Consider the following 20,512-nt stretch of genomic DNA (forward strand, 5'->3'; position numbering starts at 1 on the left):
AGGACTGTCAGTATCCAATTATTTTCAAGTAGTTCAGGCAAAAGCAGAATGTAAAACTTACAAGAAAGGGGAGAAGAGGTGATGCTTACAGTCAAATTAGAGTCACATCCTCAGGCATGACTGTCCAGAGTAGTTACTAGGACAGTAGTTATGGCAGCAAAAATTGGGCAAACAACACTACTTGAGGCCTGAACCAGCCCTACAATCCCATCACTGCTCATGTAAATTGCAGCAACCATGAATAAAATTGGTCTTACTAATCCAGGAGCTTTTTGAACAAACAAAAGTAGTAGTTCCAGCTACTCTCTAGAAATCTCCCTGTACCACTAACTAGATTCAGCCTGGAGCAATAAAAAAGACTTGCCCAAATGAACAACAGAAGAGAAACTATACTTCAAAGGACAGGTAAGTGCAGTCTTATACTAAGAGATGATCTCTCTCTTATCTCTGGCAGAAAATAAAATTTTAATAGTCAAACTACAATACCAGAAAAAAATCTTCTGGAGGAATCCATAATGCAATGTCCTTGAAGTGAAATTCTAAAGAAAAAACATATGCCCTCCTTTGGATAGAAGCAAGTAATAAAACCAGAGCAGACATACAGTATTCAAAGATTTAAAGAGAGACTGAAATGAAACCGCAAAAGACAGAACCAAGAAAGACATGGTCCTCTGTGCAAGAAGTTGTTCCCAAGAAGTCCAGAGACATTACTGAACCTGTCTTAACTACTTCAGATTTTCTCTCTGGAGAATCCACCTAAAACTGTAACTTATTCAGTGCAACAAATGACAGTATTTAAGAAACTTCCTAGGCACAGAGAAAACACTGTGAATGGTAAATATGAATTTGTCCTTTTGCAAATATAGGGAGGCAAGTTTCCTTCCACTTGGACATATGTGAAATCCTACAACAGTCATCCACCTACGTCACCAATGTCAGAACTCAGACACAGCCTCGTCACACTGAAGACTATGTCAATGGCAAGTTCTACTCCTTGAAGGTCTCCGGGACCTTTCTACAGCCAACAGTCCTCCTTCCCTAGAGCTCCTCTCAGTTCCCTGGTTACCTGACGTTTCCTCCAGCCTTCTGTATCCTCATCCGCTCTTCATACTGAGTTGGATTATGCTCTTTGCTGAGGCTTAAGGCTGCATGTTTTTGACTCTCCTCATTATAACGACACAAGATTGCCTAGGAAAATGGAGATCATAACAGTCATGAAATTCAGTGGGCCCAGCATCTAAAGGTACCAGTTGAAGAAAACAGTTAACAATGGGGTTTCACATTCAGCCTACTGCTGATAAACTCAAGTTCAGAGAATCAGGCAGCAAAGAAGTGTCAAAGACACAACAGTCAGGGAGAGAGTTGCCCCCGGTTTTGGTATCAACTCTGGTACAAACTCTGCTGAATGACTACAGTCAAGCACTCCCTTGGATGTTGTCACATTTGTGACACGAAAGGAAGCATTCAACAAGTATCAAGGTCCCTTTTGGCCTGGAGTTCTACAAGGTCAGAGACATGTCTGTAAGCCTATGGAAGGCAGAGGGCCAGCCTTTTGCATGCTGGCCAAGTGCCAGGCAGGCCTTCCACACCTGCGCATCCATGTGTTCTCACCCCTGCCAGGTGCATCATGTGTTTTACAGGAGGACACTGAAGCATGAGGAATAAGTAACCAATAAAGTCACAGAGCAGAGCCAGGATTCAAATTTGGGTCTGACTCCTAAGTATTATTTTATTTTTATTTTTTGCCAATTTTTCTCTTGCTATTTCTGAAGTCATTTGGTTTAAACACATGTGCGCTAGGGCCGGTCTACTATAGGGTCACCAGAATATAAACTCCACCCGGCAGGGGCTCTCATCTGCTATATTCCCAGCTATACCCCTAACAGGGATTATTTGATGAATAATCCCCCCAAAAGCATCAGGGGGAGGGGTCTAAAGATGCTGCCTAAGTGTAGGCAGAGTCACTTGGTTCCTGTGACTGCTGAAGGAGCAAAGACACTGGCTGAAAAAGTAGTAATGGAATGGAACATGTGGCCCTGACGCAGAGGAAGCAGGGTCTGCAGCCTGCTTTCCACAGCAGCACCCTCTAGGCTTTACAGCATCCTCACGACTATTGCCAGCGGGAACCACACCCGGGGCTTTCTCCCTCAGCCAGGGACTGGGCTCAGGGGATGCATGGCACCTCATCTGGTATTTTCTAGCTACAGCTTTTGAGTTACTCTGAAATCACAGTAACTTTGAGAGGCAGGGGTTAAAACTTTTCATTCAACACTGTCTAAGGTCAGATAAATGAAATAAAAGAATATTTAGGCTACTTGCATACTAATTACATTCTGATCTACAGCATCACACACACACAATAAACCATAGGAGGAAAAAAGAAACTAAAAAGACAGGATCTGGGTTTTAAAGTACAAGTCTACCACAGCGTGTAAGTCTACCCAGAGGACAAACTGCCTCTAGCTGAGCTGCTGTTCTCTTACCCAGGAGTTAAACTGCAGTAGAACACTCTGCAGCAACCCCAGAAGAAAGGTTTCAATGCAGACATCGCCACTTTAATCTTACTCAGCAAGTACTTGCTACGGTCTTTTCCCCATAAAACATATTGTCATCTAAGTGGGTGGCTCCACAGCCACATACCCGACTATCTCCGAGGTTGGCAATATAAAGAATGTTGTCTACAGCCAGAACGCACGTGGCAGTGGACCCATCTTTCCAGGCAGGCTTCCTGTGGGGAAACACATCAAAAACACAGTCACCACCAACAGCCTAGCACTTTGAGACTAATTTCCAGAGCTGAATGGAAAGTATCTCATATTTCAAAATGGACCATTTCCCTGACACTTGTTTTTTTTTTTCTGTTTTAGACTTAGCTAATGGTTGTAAGAGCTTACTCAGTGCTAGGCACTTTTCAGACAGTGAGCATTAGTGTTAAACCACATCAGAAGACTGAAATGCATTTAGGAAAACACGCGCAGTCCACTCAAACTTCTTCATGAAGTTACACTTACTGGCTGGAAGCTTGTTTAAGGAACTCTTCATCAGTATGCTTGAAAGTGTCCAAAAGGCATCTCTTCACGGTTTTCTCTACACTGATGCCATCTCCTGTTACAGAAGGGCCAAAAGAAAACAATCTCTCAAAGAGGGAAGATTATCCTGCTCCCACTGTCATTTTGCTTTTGTAATTTCTGCACATCAACTGATTTCAAGCATGATTAAGAACAATCTCTATTTTTTGTTTTGAGACTGGGTCTCACTCTATCACCCAGGCTGGAGTGCTATGGTGCAACTGTGGCTCACTGCAGCCTCAATCTCTTGGGCTCAGGCAATCATCCCACCACAGACTCCCAAGTAGCTGGGACCATAGGCACACACCACCATGTCCACCTAGTTTTGTTTTTTGGGTTTTTTGTTTGTTTTTGTAGTGACGGAGTCTCCCTATGTTGCCCAGGCTGGTCTCAAACTCCTGGGTGTCAGTGATCTTCTGGCCTTGGCTTCCCAAAGTGCTGCATGAGCCACCGTGCCCAGCCAGAACAATCTCTGTTTCCTCACCTATAACACAGTGCCATCTGAAGTTGTTTTTACAAGTTTTCCAATAAAGGCAAGACACTACTGGAACCCTAAGACAATTCACAAAAGGTGTCTATCACGTAGAATCATGAGAAGCGCCATCCTAAGGCACACCTGCAGGGCCGCCACACCTGGAAGCCCTGGAGTCCACTCAGCCCCACTCTTTTAAGACCCATTGATGATTCTTTGCTAAAGCCAAAATGACACATCTGACTGCTTCACACAGCTGTCCAAACAGCAACAACCAAAATGAATAGCAACTGATTCAGTTCTCAGTCTCACCTTTAGGAAATTTTCTGATTAAGTTCTGATGCAAATTCTGTGCAGCAAATTTTGAGGCTCGAATTCCTCCATGTCCATCAAATACAGCAAAATATGAAACTCGAGTACTGAAAGAATGAATTGAGAGTTAATTAAATTCTCACAGCAAAAACCACACTTTTCCATTAAAGCTTTTAAATCTCATCTCAAAGAGTGAACATTAATAAGTCTGAGGAAGTCACACTGGTAAGACCCTAGTCACACTGCTACAAATGAGGGGGAAAAAGGCTTTAACATTGACTGAGACAAACATTTAAGTAACATCCACAGCATTTTGTCTTTTTTAAAAAAAAAATACTTGTGTGTGTGTGTGAGCATGGGGAGTGTTTCTGGTCAAGACTGGAAGACCTGCTAGAGGTCTAGTATTCTAAAAGAGCTGTAACACTTTCACAGCATTTTAAATTAAATGTTTAAAACTCACATTTGCTTCAAAGATCAAGATCTGTTAATCCTGGTTTTTCACTGATAACACTATTTTATTCCATAAACTGATCTGTGTGTTAAATGTTTAAAACCAAATCTGTTCCTATTTAAATCAGATTTGGTTTTAAACATTAACACACAGATCAGGTTATTTATCAAAAACAGTCAAAAACAGAATCGTGTATCACTTAACAACAGAAATGCATTGTTAGGTGATACTGTTGTTGGTGCACATCATAGAACATATTTACACACTGAGATAGTGTAGCTTACTACACACCTAAGCTACATGGTAGAGCCTACTGCTCTTAGGCTAAACTGCAGAGCATGTTACTGCACTAAATACCGTATGCAGTTGTAGCACGATGGTAGTATTTGTGTATTTAAACATACCTAAACATAGAAAACGTACAGCAAACATGGTATTATGGCTGAACACGGCAGCTCACGCCTATTAATCCCAACACTTTGGGAGATGACCAAAGCAGGAGGATCACCTGAGGCCAGGAGTTAAAGACCAGCCTGGGCAACATAGTGAGACTCCATCTCTACAAATGTTGTAATCTTATGGGAGCACGATCATATATGTAGTCCATCACTGACTTGATGTTGTTATTCAGCACGACTGTATCTATAGGAGCAGGAAGGATATTACAGAATTGTTACTCAAATAAATTTTGAATATCTCATTTTTAAAACCTATCTTACTACTATAGCTATTCCTATTCCCCTTTCAAGTTTTGCCAGAAAACCCACACATATGGAATAAAAGACATCAAATAAACTATTTCTTTTCTTTTTTTTTTTTTGAGATGTAGTTTCACTCGTTACCCAGGCTGGAGTGCAATGGCGCGATCTTGGCTCACCGCAACCTCTGTCTCCTGGGTTCAAGCAATTCTCCTGCCTCAGCCTCCCGAGCAGCTGGGACTACAGGCGCGCGCCATCATGCCCAGCTAATTTTTGTATTTTTAGTACAGACGGGGTTTCACCTTGTTGACCAGGATGGTCTCGATCTCTTGACCTCGTGATCCACCCGCCTCGGCCTCCCAAAGTGCTGGGATTACAGGCGTGAGCCACCGCGCCCGGCCTCAAATAAACTATTTCAAGAAGGAAAAAAACAAAAATGCCTATGAGAAATGACATTTATTCTAGAGAGCTGCTTTTCCTTCAAATTTTTTGGAATGCCTTTTCAATTTAGGACATCCTGAGCCATGAGAAAAAACCTCATCTGCTTTATAACTTAGAGCTGTTATCTTAATATCTGCTATTTGCAAGGCATGATTTAGTGTTCCCAATTAAATTTAGTCTCAAAGGATCTGCGTTCTTGGGCTCCAGAGGTCCCTTTCCTGGTTTTAACGCAAATCCCAGGCTGGGTATGGTGGCTAATTCGAGTAATCCTAGCACTTTGAGAGGTCAAGGGGAAAGGATGGCTTGAGCCCAGGAGTCTGAGACCAGCCTGAGCAACACAGGGAGACGCTGTCTCTACAAAAGTTCAAAAAAATTAGCCAGTGTAGTAGCACATGCCTATGGTCCCAGCTACTCAGGAGGCTGAGGTGGAGGATTACTTGAGCATAGGAGATCAAGCCTGCAATGAGCTATGATTATGCCACTGTTCTCCAGCCTGAACAAGAGAGTTAGACCCTGTCTCAATGGGTGTGTATATCATCCGCTCTACACATGATCAGATGCTCTGCAGCAGTCATCACCTCATCTTCATGAGTGGCCCTTATCTGGACAAACGCCATCAGCCCAAATGGCTCCAGCACACTGTATGTTAATGACCAACTGGTGTCAGTTAAAGTACATAATGCATGTATTATGTAATTCTGAATTACATAACCTATGTAATACGTATTATTAAATATGTAATATAATGTATGTTAACAGCCAACTTAACATCCTACCTTCTGGTTACTTTTTCTCCAGGCCCAAGAGCTTATCCAGAAGGCTTCATTTTAGTTTGTATAATTAGCTGCAGCTAATTTTTCATTGTCTGTCTTTTCCTTGATATCATTTTGACTTTTGTTTTTCCTTGGCCCTCATTATCTGTACAAGCGCTCCTAGATCACCATTCATACTTTAATTGGTGGCTTCCAACTCTTACCTTCTAGGTCATGGAATAAAAATATTCTCTGCCAGAAGCTGCTCAGTTGCCAGTAAGGAGTAACACATGCTGCAGAGCCACGCCACAGAGCGTCATCTCCCGCTCAGCAGGGTTGCTCAGTCTCGACACTACTGACATTCCAGGCTGAAAAATTCTTTGTTGTGGGGCTGCCCTGTGCTTCTAAGATGATCTCTATCCACCAGACGCCAGTAACAACTCCCTCCCGCAACGGTGACAAAAATGTACCCAAACACTGACACCTGTCCCCTGGGCAGGGGGCAGAATCAACCCCAGCTGAGAATCACTGATGTAGAATCAAGTGATATGTTAGTCCTTCTAGTAAGTACAAACTAGCCAGTCCAAAACGCCAGTCAGAACCCAGGAGATGTTAATGCCGAACAGGCTTCCTACCACACAGAGACTCACATGAGGGACGATGGGGGCCTACACTCCTCGGTGATGTCGTTCAGGATGACGTGGGCATCCTGCATCTCCTCCCTCTCACCCTTCCGCTCAGCCACATAGCCCTTCAGACCAAAGATCACCGAAGAGGCTAAGGAAAAGAGAACAAAAAAGCCAATACAAAACTGTGCCCAACCCTCTGGAAACCCTAGTCCCAGAGCAAATGAGAGGGAACTAAGACTGTTTTACTCAGCAATATCCTAATGGTGCAAACAAATAAGCAATACCCCTTATGGCATCTCCCAGCTGCAAGTCTATGATTAAAATCAGAGCACTGATGGACAGGGTGAGTTCTAAGAGGTTGCACAGAGACACAAGAGAGGAGTCAGTGAGCACAAAACAACTCCGTCTAGGGTATGAGTCAAAGTGCCAGGGCAAGGGATGTGCCCTGGGGATGTGCCGCTATCGCAGAGAAGTAAGATTCAAATCAGGGGAAAGGACTATGAGCAAATTTAGTCTTGTGATAAATAAGGACAAATGCAAGTCAGTTAGACAAATTCAAATCAGTAGAGTTTGTCTCAAAAGCTCTGTAAGATGCCCTGAAAATATGTATTTCCATCCTCAAGGCTGGTGAAGAATCTGAACAAATGGTAAGATCAGTTGCTTTTACTTCAACTGAGGAAGAAAAAGATAAGATTCCAATGCAGGGCAGAGATCTATTTACATTTAATGGGTAGGCTCATTTAAACTCATTTTCTGATACCTAATACCAGACAAATAATAAAATCAACACTGCAAAGAGCTGTCCTCTGGGAAGTGACAAGCCAAGCTGAAGAAAACATCTTCCCAGCAAAGCTACAAGTGGATCTTTTCACATACCTCTGCCTGCATCGTACAGCTTTCACTGAGGTAATTTGTGGCAAAGAACAATGCAGTCAATGAAAATTCCACAGCTCAAGAATACTTTGGTACCACAACTAAAGTGTTCTCTTTAGCTAATACTTTTTGTTTTCTTTCCCACTAACTTTGACAAGTTACAAAACTGACTACAAATTTCAACTACTTTTTCCAGGCTTAGGGAAGCTGCCTACCAAGCTAAATCACAGTATTAAAAGCACTAATCAACAAACTGTGAACAAAGACTGGAAGTCACAGGGAGACTAGGTGGTCAAAAACTATTCACTGCAGAAGGCTAAGAAAAAAACCACCTGTATTTTGTAACTCTTGAGGAACAAATGTAGGTTTCCTACCTGAGCAAAGGGAGGATAAGAGATAGATGTACATGAAAAGTAGGAGAAAAAAAGCACAGAGAAACTCGGAAATTCAATTGCAAAAAGGGAACCCTACTCATTTCTTAGATATAGATTTAAAAAGAAAGCATTATTAGAAAGCTAAAACTGGTTTTGCTCTGGGTTGTTTTAAAATATGAAGTCTAATACATTTGTTTTCAAACTGTCTGAAAACCTTTACAAACTTTCTTTTCCACAAGCTCTTCGCTGCCATTCTTCTCTTCCTCGGAGGGTTTTCTCTTTGCTCCTTTCCCTTCATTCTTTACCATCTGGGGTACTGATGTGGCAAGAGAACCTGGAAATAAAGTAAAAGCCGGACAGAAACACAGCTGTAGACTGTTGGAAAAACTCACTAGCGTACTGGGCTTCATCCTGGCACTTAGACAAGGTCATTTCAAGCAAGGACTGGCAGACACAGGCAGACCCCGGAGTTGCGTCCTCATGGTGATGAGGGGCACATTCCCGCAGTGAGAGAACATAAAGGTAAGATCCAGGCCCTGAATCAAACAGACCCTGCTGAAGGGGTCTGTAAAAGACTTTTCCCAGTGGTAAAATACATATATATTTTTTTTGGCCTGTGGCATATACATGTTTGTATATCCACAGGCTCTTAGTATTAAACAAAAACTTACAAAATCTGTAAGTAAACTAACATATTCTAAAGAAGTTCCAAAAAGTAACAAGTACCCAAAAAGGCTCAAAATGAGGTGGATGTCAGCCTTTAAGAACTGTAATACATCCTTTCAAAGGCAAAATAGGGCTGCCACGCTGTTCCCACTAGTGAAAAGATGAATCTCTACTCAGAGTCAGAGCTAAGGGAATCTTCAGTGTCTATGTGTTTGAAATGAGAAAAGTCAACTTTCAAAGAGGTGTGCGACTTAACAGCAAGTTACTTTCCTTTCAGTCTCAGTTGTCTTCGCCCGTGCATAACATGGTAAGAATACTTTCACCTCAGAGAGATGTTTGAAAATTGTTGAGGACAGGTAGGAAGAGCATTTATCACAGCACCTAACACAAAAATCTCCAATAATGGCAGTTGTTGTCCTAACAAATGAATGTAAATGTTCTCTGTGTTTAGGGATAAAAAGTATTTAGGTATAGAAGTATGCAATAGCCAGATGAAGTGGCACATTCCTGTAGTCACAGCTACTTGAGAGCCTGAGGCAGGAGGATCACCTCAGCGCAGGCATTTGAGACCTGACTGGGCAAAGTAGTGAGACCCTGTTTCTTTAAAAAAAAAAAAAAAAAAAGATGCAAGTACTTATTTACTTATTCAACCTACTCTTTGCCAGACATTTCTTTTTCTTTTTGTTTTTGAGACAGGGTCTCACTCTTGTCACACAGACTAGAATGCAGTGGCATGATCATAGTTTAATGACAAAAAGTTCACGATTCAGAACCACAAGTCACCAATACCTCTATAGGGTAGAAAGACATCCACTCAGTTGGTAGGGTTCATAACTTGAGTTTTCCTTTTTCCTTTTTTTTTTTTGAGATGGAGTCTTGCTCTGTCGCCCAGGCTGGAGTGTAGTGGAGAGTGTTCTCAGCTCACTGCAACCTCCACCTCACAGGTTTAAGCGATTCTCCTACCTCAGCCTACAGGCATGCACCATCACACCCAGCTAATTTTTTGTATTTTTAGCAGAGATGGGGTTTCACCATGTTGGCCAGGCTGGTCTCAAACTCCTGACCTCAAGTTACCTGTGCGCCTTGGCCTCCCAAAGTGCTGGGATTATAGGCATGAGCCACCGCACCCAGCCACAACATATTAACTTTTATTACAACTAAGGGTATCGTCTTTATTAGGAAGGTTTAAGGCTACACTGTGAGTAGGAGAATGCTACAGTTTTTTTGTATGGGTCTACAGCCCTGAAGATTGAGAATTCTTATGTAAGATAACTGTAGTACATTTCTGAAATGGGACCACCTGCATCCCCACTGCCCCACACCATATATCTCCCAACCTCTCATAATCCTCACCTTCCCCCACCAGAGGAGCTCCACATAAGAAGTTCTCATGAGACAGAATCATACCTTTGCCATGTCGGCAAGAGGAATCTCCTCTATTCTTCCCTTCTACTTAATTAGGACATGAAAAGGAACATTTTCAGGAGAAGGTAGAGCCAATACTACTGGGCTTGATACACTTGGGTCAAGCACTCTGTTTAACGAGGCAAATCAGAGTAACAAACTGAATTTTTAAAAGATGTTAATAACAAAGTTGAGAGTAAATCAGTGAACTCTTAATTCTCAAAGTCAGTTCCAACAATCTAAACCTCAAGAAGTTAGTATCACGAGAAAGTGATATAGCATTATCTTTGTGCTTCCCATCGATGGTACCCGTTTATAGTTTTATAGTAAACCTTATGCTGTATTAGGACTTAATGTCACCCAAAATCCTGTCAAAATCTATACATAAATTTCACATAAGAATGAAATACTGTGTATTATTTCCATCAGCACCTTGGGTTTTTTGTCCTATCACTTACCTGAATCGCCACTGCTAGCAGGTGGGAGATCATCAAAAAGCAAAGGTCCCCCTGATCCTGAAACACAGCAGAACACTTAGTGAGCCCACAAAAAATTACATAAGGCTTAAGTTTCAGAATCCATCCCACCAGGACACCTATGTAGGTTACTGAAATAAACTCAAAACTCTTGCGTCAATCCAGTGGCAACTCATACTGCAGTGAATAATATCTTGAACCTATTTTAAAGTCCTATCATTTCAAAGGAAATAAAAATCTGCCTTAAAAAGTTAAATTGTATTTCAGGTAGTAAAATAAATACTCAAAGGACCAGAGAAAACTGCTCCACATGTTCTGGCAGTACTTCTCAGGGCTAGCGACTAGCAGATTTTTCTGCCTTACCTGATCCCATGGATTCAAAACTTAAAGACAGTCCAACACCTAAAACATCTGTGTGTTGAAAATGGGGGAAAGGGAAAAAGATTGAGACAACTACAATCCCAGGATGAGTAGAGACGTTGACACACACCTGGGAGAGCCTGGAGACTGTACCTGAGTCAGTACTGCTGGCCGGAGGGAGGTCATCAAAGAGCAGGTGTCCTTTCTGAGCTTCTTTCCCTAAAACACAGAAAACCTGTTTAGAGAACATATGGTCATCATCCAGGACAGATTTTCAAAGGAGAAGACCATGTGGTCTTCCTGCTTTGAGACAAGTTTGCTATTAGATTCAAATTTTCTTCTTCCTGCTGGACAAACTTTTAAAAAATATTTTCTTAACAGCTTTTTAATATGAACATCTGTTTCCAACAGTTACAGTCAACATGAAAGCAATGAATGATGCCCTAACAGGCCATTGTTAGGGCCACTGAGTATTTTGAGGAAGATAAGTATTTTCTTGATAATTTCATTATTGAAAGCATCAAACATTTAAAAGTCTTTCTTTGAAATAGAATCCTGGGGAGAAAAAGACTGATTCTAGACCAGGAAAACAATACTTGAGACTTAAAGATAGAAGCTCGGAAACTGGTGCGGGGGGGCCTTCAAAGATCTACAGGTTTATAAAAATCCTATTTTAGTAACATTCTGCTAGGGAAGAAAATCTGTTGTAACCTGGTCCCAGCACAGTGCCTGATTCAATAAATAGCTATGGAGAAAATAAGGAGTTTCAGGTAATCAAAGACAGATGGCCTCAAAAGAAAGTCAGAAAACTCTTAACAAAAAATGTGAAGATTTCCACTCCAAAAGTAAATGTTTTATGTCTAATTATCTTTTTCCACATAAAATTTAACCATTATTCCTTATTATCCAGCTTTCCCTAAAATTCTATTTAAGCTATTAGATATCTGAACTGGCACACAGGAATCCGGGTTGAAAGTATGCACGTTCAGCTCCTACGAAGTTCGACACACCAATCAAACACATGGGCTTTATCTCACCTCTTGTTCCCATAGTTCAAGTATAAAAATGTACTCATTTAGGCCAGGCGTGGTGGCTCATACCTATAATCCCAACACTTTGGGAGGCTGAGGTGGGAGGACAGCTTCAGCTCAGGAGTTCGAGACCAGCCTGGGCAAGACGGCAAAAAAAATCTCCACAAATAAATACAAAAATGAGCTGGGTGTGGTAGCAAGCGCCTGTAGTCCAAGCTACTAAGGACGCTGAGGTGGGAGGATCACCTGAGCCCAGGGAGGCCAAGGCTGCAGTGAGCCATGACTGGGCCACTGCACTCCAGACTAGGCAACATAAGACGATGCCATGTCTTAAAAAAAAAAAAAAAAAAAAAAAAAAAAAAAAAAAAAAAAAACCTCACTTAAAAAATGATTTTTTTTTTTTTGAGACTGAGTCTCACTCTGCTACCCGGGCTGGAATGTGATGAGTGGTCTCGACTCACTGCCTCTGCCTCCTGGGTTCAAGTGATTCTCCTGCCTCAGCCTCCTGAGTGGCTGGGATTACAGGTGCACACCACCATACCCCGATAATTTTTGCATTTTTAGTAGAGGCATGGTCTCACCATATTGACTAGCCTGGAACTCCTGACCTCAAGTGATCTGCCTGCTTCAGGCTCCCAAAGTGCTGGGATTACAGGTGTGAGCCACCACACTGGGCCTAATTTTTATATTTTTAGTAGAGACGGGGTTTCCCCATGTTGGCCAGGCTGGTCTCAAACTCCTAGCCTCAAGTGGTCCACCCTCCTCAGCCTCCTAAAGTGCTGGAATTACAGGTGTGAGCTACTGTGCGAGGTAAAAAAAAAAAATACTCACTTAAAGAAATCAATTTATATCCCCTGAGAGGGTCATCCATAACATCTTTTTGCCTCCATTTAGAACTGAGCTGGGTATCAATTTTCTTCTTTTAAAAACAAAAGTTTTAATTACAATTTATAAACTTAAGGGAATGAAATTTCTCCTGGGGTCTTTGGGTGAGAAGTACCTAAAACACACAATAAATTTCTGAGTTAACAAAAAGTAACTATTTTGCTTTAGACTCCTAATGCAAATGGAAAAATGTATTCTAATCCCTCAGGATGACCCTAAACAAATTAAGGAATTGCAAATACTTTGATTTTTCGTTTTTCTTACAAGTGACATAAAGACTATGAGAAGTATACAAGAAGCAGAATAAAACCATTAAAAAGTATCCAAGATGGCCAAGTGCAGTGGCACACACCTATAATCCCAGCACTTTGGGAGGCCAAGGTGGGTGGATCACCTGAGGTCAGGAGTTCAAGACCAGACTGGCCAACATGAAACCCCATCTCTACTAAAAATTGAAAAACTAGCTGGGCAAGAGGTGGCGCACAACTGTACTCCCAGCTACTGCAGAGGCTGAGACAAGAGAACTGCTTGAATTCAGGAGGAGGAGGTTACAGTGAGCCGAGATTGTGCCACTGCACTCCAGCCTGGGCAACAGAGTACTCCGTCTCAAAAAAAAACAAAACAAAAACAAAAACAAATTAGCTACTTGGGAGGCTGAGGAAGAACAGCTTGAACCTGGGAGGCAGAGGTTGCAGTGAGCTGAGCTAACACCACTGCACTCCAACCTGAGGGACAAAACCAGACTGTCGCAAAAAAGAAAAAAAAAAGGTATTTAGGATAACCATTACTCGATTTAATCCACTTACAAGAATTCCTAATATCCTAGAGTAGGTCACTTTTGCCCAAACGACATTGGTCTAACAATCAAAATGTCCATTCTCTGGACAGACTCAAAACCATGAGATGATGCAGACAATCACGCTGCATTCAGTGGGGTCAGAGAGCCAGATGTCTTAGAACAAGGGAGGGGACATTTACAGATAACAGCCAACCTGAAGCACAACCAACCCTTCCCCTTGTGCCAGGTCATTATTTTAATTTTTGAACTAACTTGCCCATGTAAAGCAGGTCTGTCCACTGTACAATGGGGGAAGTCGTCTTTTACCCAGGTAATAAATACATTTCAGTTCTTGCAAGCATTCCTCACAATGCAACTTCCAGCTTAGTATTCATACTAGCCTAGCCTCTCTCCTTTGGCTACAATTCAGTCAGATGGTACCCCAAACTGAGCCCCATCCCCAGAGAACTGCCTAGCTCCCTGTGCTGCACAGAATGTGCCTATCACCTTCTTTCTCAATCTGGAATACTAGGAAAGGTATTTCACTTAAACACAGTGAGACCACCTTACATTCTGCTGGCCACAACTGGTAATGGCTTATAAAAATGATGATACTGCCTGTCAGGCACTACTCTAAGGGTTCTTTACATCTTAACTCATTTAATTATTATGAGATAGGTACTATTATTATTATTTACTGATGAAAAAACTGAAGCACTGAGGTCAATTACCTGTCCAAGATCACAGAGCCGGTAAGGAGTGGAGTGGGGATTCAAACCCATGCAGTCCATGCCCTTAGTAAGATACTATGCTGCCTCCATATATGGGCACCCTTTCAGAAACTTCACAAAGATCACATTTAATCCTTACAACAATCCTATGATAATCCTGAGATTCTATAAAATTCTGGAATACCTTTTGCATCATCAAAAGGATCTAACTTATTTTGCACATGGATTCTTTTTCTAAAAAAAATCTATAGGCCATAAATACTACATAAGGAAACTACTGATTAGCCAAAATCTTCCATTCTTTTTTTTTAATTGAGACAAGAGTCTCACTCTGTGAGGCAGGCTGGAGAGCAATGGTGTGATCACAGCTCACTGCAACCTAAACCTTCTGGCCTCAAGCAATTCTCCCTCGTCAGACTCCTGAGTAGCTGAAACTACAGGCATGCACCACCGTGCCCAGGTAATTTTTAAATTTTTTTGTAAAGACGGGGTCTATGCTGCCTCAAGCAATCTTCCTACCTCAACATCCCAAAGTGCTGAGATTACAGGTGTGAGCCACTGCTCCAGGCCCTTACACTCTTTATTGAATAAACTAAAATTCAAAGCACTGGGGGCTGCAATTATTGGACAAAGTGTAACCCTGACCTAAAAATTTGGAAGAGGCCCCTTTTCCAATCTTCTAAATATTAGAACACTAATGACAATAAAACAGGACTAAAATGTTTATTAATCATAGTTAATCTCACCTAGAACTTTTTTTTTTTCAGCTATCGACATTCTGGAGTTAAGTCTACCTGAAGTTACACACTATGCTGAGAAAAATACCCTTGGGTTGATCATATTCGGGTTAAAGGTTGCTATATCCAATAAAGTTAGAAAAGGATGTTAAAATATTTTGCCTAAACTGTTTTTTATACCTCAATTTTCTTTTCAACTATAAAAGAAGTCCAGGTGTTTTCCAAACATCACACAGGTCTTATCAGAAAAAAGGGGGCAGGGGTTCTACCACACTCCCCAACCACAGTATCAGTTTAGTGTATACTTTCCACTTTCCTTAATGCTCATGTACATGAATGCATGCATTTTAACATGCAGAAGACAGAATCATACTCTACACAATACTCCACATATATTATTGTTCACATAACCCATCAAAGCATGCTCCAGGCCAACACACCCATGTCTAATTCATTCTCTCCAACAGCTACATATGGGAAGCATCTCCATTCATCTGACCAGCGCCTTACTGATGGGCATTCAAGCTTTTCCCAGTTCTTCACATGACAAGTAATACCACTATATAATAAACAACCTGACACATATATTCTTGCTTAATCTGCTAGACTGCTAGTCAAAGGATATTAGTTTAAATCTGATAGAAGCCAAAATTTGTTCCCCAAAAAGCTGTAGTAACTTTCACTCCCAAAACACTTTATAAGAATGTCTATTTCTCTACACATTCACCAATGTTACCAATTGTTGCTAATCTAATAGGTGAAAAGGTGATCTGACATTCCTTTCCTCAGTAACTAATTCCTCAGCAACTTTTTGCTGATGGGCCATCTGTATTCCTTCCCTCTGAACTGATAGGATACATCCTTTGACCATTTTTCTAGTGGGTTTTATTTTTTTCTATTAATTTTGTGAGCCTTTCACTTACCCTTAGTAATGTATATTGCAATTATCTTCTGTCTTTTGCCTTTATAGTATCATTTGTCCTGCAGAAATTTTAAATTTTTACATAGTCAAATTCACTTTAATTTTTTGACTTTTTTCTTGTTCAACCCTGTAGTTTTACAATAATCTGTTTTCTTCTAATACCTTAAGTTTCATTTTATGTTTAAATACCCATTATTATTTTGAATTTTAGAGACAGAAGTTGCACAGGCTCTTCTCAAATTCCTGGCCTCAAGCCATCCTCCTACCTCAGCCTCTCAAAGTGCTGGAATTACAGGTATAAGCCACCAAGCCCAGCTTCCAATTTTTTAAAAAGTATTTTTAAGATGGAGTGCCTAGCAAGTATTTTATTTAGTCCTTGACAAATGACCACCAATTTTAAATGGACTGGTGCAGCAACCAAATAAGTAACAGAACCACCCTATAACCCTGAAACCAAGTTACTGCTGAAGTAATTTTAAACCATGACACCTTTAAATGACGTGTGTGCATTGTCAGATATAAGCTGTCAAGCTTAAAGACATCAAGTCAACATTTTTTATGGGTATGACATAGAAAAGTGCCATTTCTGCCTGATATGAACAAACACTCTTTTTAGGTTTTATATATGTATATATATCTTTTTTAAAAAATTTGATTCAATCAGCAATTAAAACTTTTAAAGGCTTGGATGAAAACTACTAATTTAGCACAATACCTGAAATATTGAGTGCATTCTATATATTTTTCTAGATTATAAAAATTTAAGAAGTTTGGGGATGGAACATTAGATGCAATATTCAAAACAACAAAATCAAAATATCTAAATAAAATAATAAATCTGATGTGATCTAAGCAATGTAGTATTTTCTCCCTCGGATACTTAGTGCTTTCATAAAATTCATTTAAGACTGCATTTTTCTGCTTTTAGAAGACTGTTAATGGCTCAGCCAGGCACAGTGGCTTACACCTGTAATCCCAACACTCTGGGCCAGGGTGGGCAGAACACTTGAGCCCCAGGAGTTCGAGAGCAGCCTGAGCACCACGGCAAAGCCTCGTCTCTACAAGACATACAAAAATTAGCTGGCCATGGTGGTGCCCCCCTGTAGTCCCAGTTGCCCAGTTAGCTGAGGTGGAAAGATGGCCTGTGAGGTTGAGGGAGGTGAGCTGTGTTTGTGTCACTGCACTCCAGTCTCGGCAACACAATGAGGCTGTCTCAAAAATAATTAACCATGGCTAACATCTATAAAACACTACAGGTTCTACTACACACTACGTTCCACAGCATACATATTGTACTCTTGAATTTGTACAGTAACAGTAGGAGGTGTCACCCCTTTTTACAGATGTAGGAACAGCTATAGAAGGCAGAGGGAGTAAGAGCTGGATTCTAAACCAAATAATCTGATTACATTTCCTGAACAACTTTTTTTGCGCTGTGAAAATAACTAGGTCTTTTATTGTTCACCGCATTAGCTTAGATATTTGTGGTACCCACATACCATGTTTGAGGGTCATGATGCACCGTTTAGATTCATTATTCCACTCACTTTAGCAATCAATATCATTTGTCAAACAAAGTATGGTAATTTTTTTAAAATCACAGTATTTTCACAAGTATGTGAAACCAGATTCTGTTCTTGCACAAACGATTTTTTAACCTGTCAAATCTCATCTGTTGGTTGCAGCTAACTTTGGATCCCAATTCTGTCACTCACGTTAGTACTCATCCCTCTCAGCTTCCAGTAATCTACAAATTTTGGTATCTTCTTCGTTTGAAAGCTATTTATAAAAATACACCCAGCCAAGCAGGACCTGTTGACAGTGTCAGTGCCCTCCTGGCAGACGGGGAGCAGGTGATCAATCCATTCTCAGGGGCGCTGGCAGTTTAAACACCATGCAGCCCCCCTGCCACCCTTTCAGCTCAGTCAAGGTTGGAAAGTGAGTTTGGAAAAAATAGCAACAGGATGTACTTTTCCCGTTTTATCTAGTGAAAGGCTGCTAAGGTGCCAACTTATCAGATTTTGAGTTGCCAGGTTTCTTGTCAGTCAAGGAAGCCTACCCCTGAGCAGAATCTAATTGCAGGTAAGAAGTAACAGAGATTTTAAAACTCACAGATTTATAGGCACACTAGTGAATACAAACGCTGCACCAAATATATTCAGAAGTTATATTCCACTGACAGAGAAAAAGACAGCTACACAAAGCCAGTTTTTACCCACAGCTAGAACTGTGGTTATTCTGAAAATGAATGGCTGAGTCAAGTCCAAAGACTCCAGGACCAGTTACTGATATGCTCTGTACCATCAGAATGGTCAGTGGGGGCCGGGCGCGGTGGCTCACGCCTGTAATTCCAGCACTTTAGGAGGCCGAGGCGGGTGGATCATGTGGAATTCAAGACTAGCGTGGCCAACATGATGAAACCCCGTCTCTACTAAAAAATACAAAAATTAGCCGGGTGCGGTGGTCGGTGCCTGTAATCCCAGCTACTAGGGAGGCTGAGGCGGAGGGTGCAGTAAGCTGAGATCGCGCCATTGCACTCCAGCCTGGGCGACAAGTGAGCCTTCGTCTCAAAAAAAAAAAAATAAACACCGTTTTCTTGCCCAGAATCACTGCAAATCACAAGCCTGCTCATCCTTAGCAGCTCAATTCAAACACTGCCTCCTTCCCCAGGCTCTTGGTGCACGACAATCCCTCCTGAAGAATCCTCGCCATTTCCCACAGTCATTAACTTTTGCCAGTTTTAATTACCGTAATTACTAGCCTTCAGAAAGCAGCTCTTAGAAAGCGAAGGCTTGGCCTTACTCACCTCTATCTGCCCTACAAGAGCAGTTCCCAAACCGCTGGTCTCCAGTCCCCGCTGGGTTGGCCTTGGGATTTAGTAACAGATTCGGAAACCCCACCCTCAGGGATTCGAATGTATTGGGGCTGAGGTGGGCCTGGAAATCTGAATGTCTTCAGTTTTCCAGGATTTCTGCCCCCAAGTTAAGTTTGGTAATAAGGCCCTAAACTACAGCATCTAGCTGAAGTCTCGCATATGAAACATTCACGCATTTTGCCAAATGAAATCTGGAGTGACTGTAACCCACGGGATGCAGAGATGAACACAGGCCCCGTTTCACGCTGTTAGGATGCTGCGCTCACACCACAGCCCACAGGGACTCCCACTAGCAGCGGGCAGGGTTTAGCAGATGAGCCGTCCCTTTAACTTCAGGGAGGGGGGAAACTTCCCGCAGTCCAGGAAAGAACAAAAAACTACTGTTAATTATCACAAAATCATAGGATGGCAGAGGAGGCATCCTGTCTTCCGAAACACGAAGGATTAAGATGGTGATAAATTCAATCTCCCGAGCAAAAAGGAACGCCAAGCCCCTGAACGTGCACCCGCCGGGAGCGCAGCCGTTCCACAGCCCGCGGGTGAAGCGCGGCCTGGAAGTCGCGGGCGGGCGGCGCGCAGGGCAGCCCGGGCCGCGGGTGGAATTGTGGCGCGGGGACCCGCGGGGCCGCTGGGCGCTGAGAGCTGGTCCCTCGGGCCGGCCCACGCGGCCGCGCCGCGGCCTTCCACCGCCAGGCAGAGGGTCGTGGCCAGGGCGGCGCGGCCCTTTCCTTCCTGCGTAGCGAAAATGGCGGAGCGGCCTTTCCGAGCTCCGCGAACTACCGGGCCTCCCGGCGGGGCGGCCACCAAGCCGGACAGGGCCGGGCCAGGCAGAAGCAGGCCCCGTGCAGCCCGCGCCGCCCGTCGCCTCCCGACGCGGGCGCCGCCTCAGCCGCCGCGGGCCTCAGGCCGCCGCCATCCCGCCCGCTCTCCTTTCCCTGGTCCGCCCGGCAGCAACGCCGCTTACCGGCAGCCGGGCGCGGCGAGCGCTCGGGCTCCGGCAGGTCCCCGAAAAGGTCCATGGCGGAGGCTGGGCGGCGACGGCGGGAGCGGCAGACGCGCAGCCCGCGAGCAGCGGCCGGGCTCCACACCCCGGGCGGGCGGTGGCGGGCGACGGGCGCGGGTGGTCAACGCCGTCAGTCACCTGCAGGGAGAGCCCCGGACGCCACCAATCGGCGCGCGGCGTGGCCCCGCCGCCCCAGAGGGCTGCGCGCGGGAGGGGCGGAGGGAGTGGGGCGGCGCGGTGCGCACGCGCGTAGGCCCCTCCCGCGCCAGGACTGCGAGCGGAGCTGGCGGCGCCGCTTGGGCTCCGCGGTTTTTCCCGCCTTGGCGAATCCCGGGCCTCTCCTGCTTTTCCTTGGCGGGGGCTGTCCGATTTCCGTCAAGTTTCGTTGAGTTCCTGTCCGAGAAGGCCTGTTCGGAGAGAAATGTCCGAACTCAAGGGCAGCCCCTGATGGCTGGGAAGGCTTTGGAGCTCTTGTCATCTCTTCGGCTCGTTCTTTCATCACGGCGTGCCTGGTTCCTGGCCTGTTTTACAGCCTCAGAAACCGAGGCTTGAATGGAGCGCCCCTGGGCGTCAG

At 43.3% G+C, this 20,512-nt stretch overlaps 1 protein-coding gene across 1 annotated transcript in view; it reads right to left on the reverse strand.

The window, feature by feature from the left end:
* Positions 1-20,088, reverse strand: part of ILKAP (ILK associated serine/threonine phosphatase) — a 31,665-nt gene extending 11,577 nt beyond the window's left edge. The window contains exons 1-9 of the mRNA XM_021665073.2: positions 19,900-20,088; positions 11,130-11,195; positions 10,599-10,655; positions 8,285-8,404; positions 6,845-6,971; positions 3,853-3,959; positions 3,012-3,105; positions 2,641-2,728; positions 1,067-1,188 (exon numbers count right to left, since the gene is read on the reverse strand). Coding sequence (XP_021520748.2) covers positions 1,067-1,188; positions 2,641-2,728; positions 3,012-3,105; positions 3,853-3,959; positions 6,845-6,971; positions 8,285-8,404; positions 10,599-10,655; positions 11,130-11,195; positions 19,900-19,954 — 836 coding nt within the window. The 5' untranslated portion in view covers positions 19,955-20,088. The remainder of the gene's footprint in view (positions 1-1,066; positions 1,189-2,640; positions 2,729-3,011; positions 3,106-3,852; positions 3,960-6,844; positions 6,972-8,284; positions 8,405-10,598; positions 10,656-11,129; positions 11,196-19,899) is intronic.
* Positions 20,089-20,512: the final 424 nt, after the last annotated feature.

Source organism: Aotus nancymaae, unplaced genomic scaffold (genome assembly GCF_030222135.1).
Source record: "Aotus nancymaae isolate 86718 unplaced genomic scaffold, 86718_ANA_hifiasm-v0.15.2.pri h1tg000031l, whole genome shotgun sequence".
NCBI lineage: Eukaryota > Metazoa > Chordata > Mammalia > Primates > Aotidae > Aotus > Aotus nancymaae.